Raw genomic sequence first — 3,942 nt, forward strand, 5'->3', positions numbered from 1 at the left:
CCGAATGTTGGAGAATGCAGGATATGAACCAAAGTGGTGGAGTCGAATATATATGAATGTACTCATTTTGATATCGCAGGGACATCAAACGGTCGTTCTGCTCATATGTGAAATATTTGAAATGTCACGAGCTTCTGGCTAGCTTTCTGGCCCTGCCAGCAATTACACAAATGTAATTTGCAGCTAAATGGAATGTTTTTAATGAATTTATAAAACCCGGAGCATCGAAAAGGGGGCTCAACCGTATCGTCAAAATAATAATTTTCCCCTTTCTTTTTCTAGGTCCAACATGAAATTATTGGTATATACTTATCCAGAAATAGATTAGTTGGTCTTGCACGGTTTTGGAACCGATCTTAGGGTAGGTCATCGAACTAACTTCACTTATTTTGATTCTTTCGCGGGTTGAATGCACCTCCAACATTTTGTACTTCTGCACTTTCGGGTTCATCGAAAATTTGGATCGTTTTTGGGCATTCTTATTCATTGGCTGTGGCTTATCTCCATTGTTCAATTGGAGGCTGGTACACTGCTCATGAAAATTATGTTAATTTCGTGTGGAATTTACTTCCAGGGGTTTTGCTCAAGTTCGTTGGTAATTTGCATGTCAATGCCTGGTTACGTACTTCAAAAGTCATAATAATTCTATGAAGGAAGCATTAGCAAAGCTCCATTGACCTAGAACTTGAGCTTTCCTCGCCCGATTTCTGAAGATAAAAATGGGCACGAGGCTTGTTATGTACGAAATTATTCGATTTTAAAGTGGTTAACATATGTTTTATTAAATACTCAATGCAAGTGCAACTACTCTGTTAATTTATATTAGCTGTTTGGATGATATAAGAATAAATTTCCTAATTATCGAATGTTAACATTATGAGTGCAGTCTTCGAACTTTGTGGACCAGTGTATTTTCTAGCTGTCATAGACGCGCTCTCTTTTTGTAGTTTTTCCCCAAACCGAACCGATAAAATTACAGAGCTTTAAAAATAAATAATACGCGTACGTAATTAGCTCCAGCGTCATAAGCTGGAGAGTGGGATTTCTGGCGAGAGCAAAAAATTAGAATCTGTGAACTGGTGACATCACGAGCGATGAGTATATAAAGCTGAGATCGGCCCCAATCGTCGATCAGTTGTCGAGATGAATCAGGCCGCTCTGTATCAGCACGCCAACCAGGTGCAAAGGCACGATGCCAAGCTGATTCTGGACGAGTTTGCTTCCACCTTGCAGTGGCGATCTGATGGAGAGGATGCCCTCCTGGACGTGGGCTCAGGGTCCGGAAACGTGCTCATGGACTTCGTAAGGCCACTGCTGCCCATTCGTGGAGAGCTGGTGGGCACAGACATCTCCAGCCAGATGGTGCACTATGCCAGTAAGCACTACCAGCGGGAGGAGCGGACCAGATTCCAGGTCCTGGACATTGGATGCGAGCGGCTACCCGAGGGCTTGAGTGGCAGATTCGACCATGTCACCTCGTTCTACTGCCTCCATTGGGTGCAAAACCTGAAGGGAGCCCTCGAAAACATCTACAATCTTCTGAAGCCCGAGGGTGGTGACTGCCTGCTGGCCTTTTTGGCCTCCAATCCGGTTTACGAAGTCTATAAGATTCTTAAAACGCATGAAAAGTGGTCGCCTTATATGCAGGATGTGGAGCGGTTTATTTCCCCACTTCACCATAGTCTAAATCCTGGCGAGGAATTTAGTCAGCTGCTGAACGATGTGGGTTTCGTGCAACACAATGTGGAAATACGCAACGAGGTGTTTGTTTATGAAGGTGTCAGGACTCTGAAAGGTAACCTAAAACCACTAATCATATTAAAACTATTTATTTACTTATTTTCTGTGCTTACTTTGCAGACAATGTTAAGGCCATTTGTCCTTTTCTGGAGCGAATGCCTTCAGATTTGCATGAACAGTTCCTGGACGACTTCATAGAAATTGTTATATCCATGAATTTGCAGCAGGGCGACAAAAATGAGGATCAGAAGTTCCTATCTCCCTATAAACTGGTAGTGGCCTATGCTCGCAAGACTCCTGAGTTTGTGAATAATGTTCTTTTGGAGCCTCCGCATCAAAACTTGCTTAAGGGAATAAATTAATTTTGTTAATTACAGTAATTACTTTTGTTTAAAGAGTCTATTAGTGCCAAATAATTTACATAACTTATTATTTAAAATGTAAAAAGTTCCTATGATGGATATGGAAGCATCTTAAATGAGATACAACTAATATAATTTTATTATTGACACAAACGTAGTTTAAAGTGATGATTAACATAAATATGGTATTTGTAAAAACTAGCTGCAACTCAACTTGTTCTATCTTACTTAGTCATACAAGATTATTGTTGACGACAGCAAATGAAGTGTGCAATCAAATATTCCATTTGATATATCATTTATAGAGAGGCTTAGGCATAATAATTGCTGCTTCTGACAGAACCAATTATTTCAACAGCAAGTATAAGTCTCTATCGCACTCTCCCTCTCATTTAAGTTTCATATACTTGTATATAGTTGTTTTAGGGCAAACTCTCACTCTCCATGGAACTTTTCATCTTTCCCAAAGCTTAACGTCAAAAACCGCGCGTTTCCCTCGCGATTTTGATGTATCAAAACTTTTCCTGGGACGAAAAACCGCCCGTCGCGTTTCAAAATACAGGGGTAAACTGAGTTGGGGATTCGTTGAAAGGGTTGAAAATGTTGCCATTCGAGTCTAAGAACAATTTTAATTGTTATTCCGGTTTTTTTGTATGTCAGTTGTGGGTTACATACTACGTATGCTGGAGTTCGTTGTGGAATTTCGAAATGAGTTATTAACGCGAAGTCGACAGAAACGCGAATTCATGTCATTTATCAGTGGGCTTGGGTTTTTGAGGCGTGAGTTTGTCTCGCTTCCGGGCAATTGGCAGTTCATGCTCAGGATCCCTCCCAAAAACGGACAAGTAGTAAATGTTTGTCTTAATCTTTGATTTTTGCTTTCTTTGGCATTTAAAATCAACTTACCCCACGAGTATCCCCGCTCATCCTGGGAACACCCCACTCCTCCTTTTGTTTCTGGCAAATGTAAACGACAGGAATTAATTTAGATAAATGATTTCTCAAGTGCGCTGGCCGGGCTTCAGACGATTTGCCGCCTGTCAGTCAAACGGATTCTACGTCGCCCCCAATCCCGCCCCCTTTTCCGGGCTGGATTTCCGCGTTGGGGCGTGGCATGCGATTTGTATGTGTAGCCATGCCCGCGCCCAGCCTTATCCCCAGAACTTACCAACCCGTCTCAAAATTGTTTTCGCAAACAAATTTTCGTATTGAAATTTGATTTATTTGTTAATTTGTTTGTAATGAATTTTCCGTTTGCCTGGCTGCCTGCCCCGAAGGTCGGGGGAAAATCAGGATTTCAGGATTTTAGATTGGGAAAGGGGGGTATTGGTTGCTCTTTAATTGCCTGTTCCTGGCATTTTGGTTTTTCTTCCTTGCATCATTTGTTTGGCTAATTTTCTTCGAACTTGAAAGATTCCGGGGGGAAATTGTTGTGTTTTGGCTTGGAAGGAACAATTGGAAAAATTCCTCATACTAAATTAGTTTCGAAGGGTGGATAGTATTTTGAATCGAAGAATTTTCTGTTTAAGCAATTTCGTATGGCTATATTTACATGGTGTTTTTTGACCCATTTTAAAACTGATTTAAAAAAAACGCCTGTCCAAATTTTTATTTCTATATTGCTCATAAGGTTTTGTTGTGGCAGTTTTGTTCTTTGATGAATTTCCGATTCGGTTATTTGTTCCTCACTTTGCACTTGCTCGTTAAAAAGAGCTGTTTGCTTTCATTAATAACTTCGGATTCATATTTACCTTGACATTTTATGGGTCAGTTCACTTTTTTGCATCTGGATTTATTTGGACTTTTGTTTCGGCACATATTTAATTTCCATTAGCACGTT

General features: G+C 40.5%; 1 protein-coding gene across 1 annotated transcript; it reads left to right on the forward strand.

The window, feature by feature from the left end:
• The first annotated feature begins 1,122 nt into the window (after window positions 1–1,122).
• LOC6529410 (juvenile hormone acid O-methyltransferase) lies at window positions 1,123–2,303 on the forward strand. The gene is made up of 2 exons (XM_002090379.4): window positions 1,123–1,795; window positions 1,861–2,303. Exons 1-2 carry the CDS (start codon window positions 1,144–1,146, stop codon window positions 2,100–2,102), a joined length of 894 nt encoding a protein of 297 aa, XP_002090415.1. The 5' UTR covers window positions 1,123–1,143; the 3' UTR covers window positions 2,103–2,303.
• Window positions 2,304–3,942: the final 1,639 nt, after the last annotated feature.

This window comes from Drosophila yakuba, chromosome 2R, assembly GCF_016746365.2.
Source record: "Drosophila yakuba strain Tai18E2 chromosome 2R, Prin_Dyak_Tai18E2_2.1, whole genome shotgun sequence".
Classification (NCBI taxonomy): domain Eukaryota; kingdom Metazoa; phylum Arthropoda; class Insecta; order Diptera; family Drosophilidae; genus Drosophila; species Drosophila yakuba.

Bases quoted from the DNA above. Each gene is read 5' to 3' on its own strand.
- LOC6529410 (XM_002090379.4), top strand. From the start codon at position 1,144: ATGAATCAGGCCGCTCTGTATCAGCACGCCAACCAGGTGCAAAGGCAC. The intron at 1,796-1,860 runs GTAACCTAAAAC...CTTACTTTGCAG, and splicing joins AGGTGTCAGGACTCTGAAAG to ACAATGTTAAGGCCATTTGT.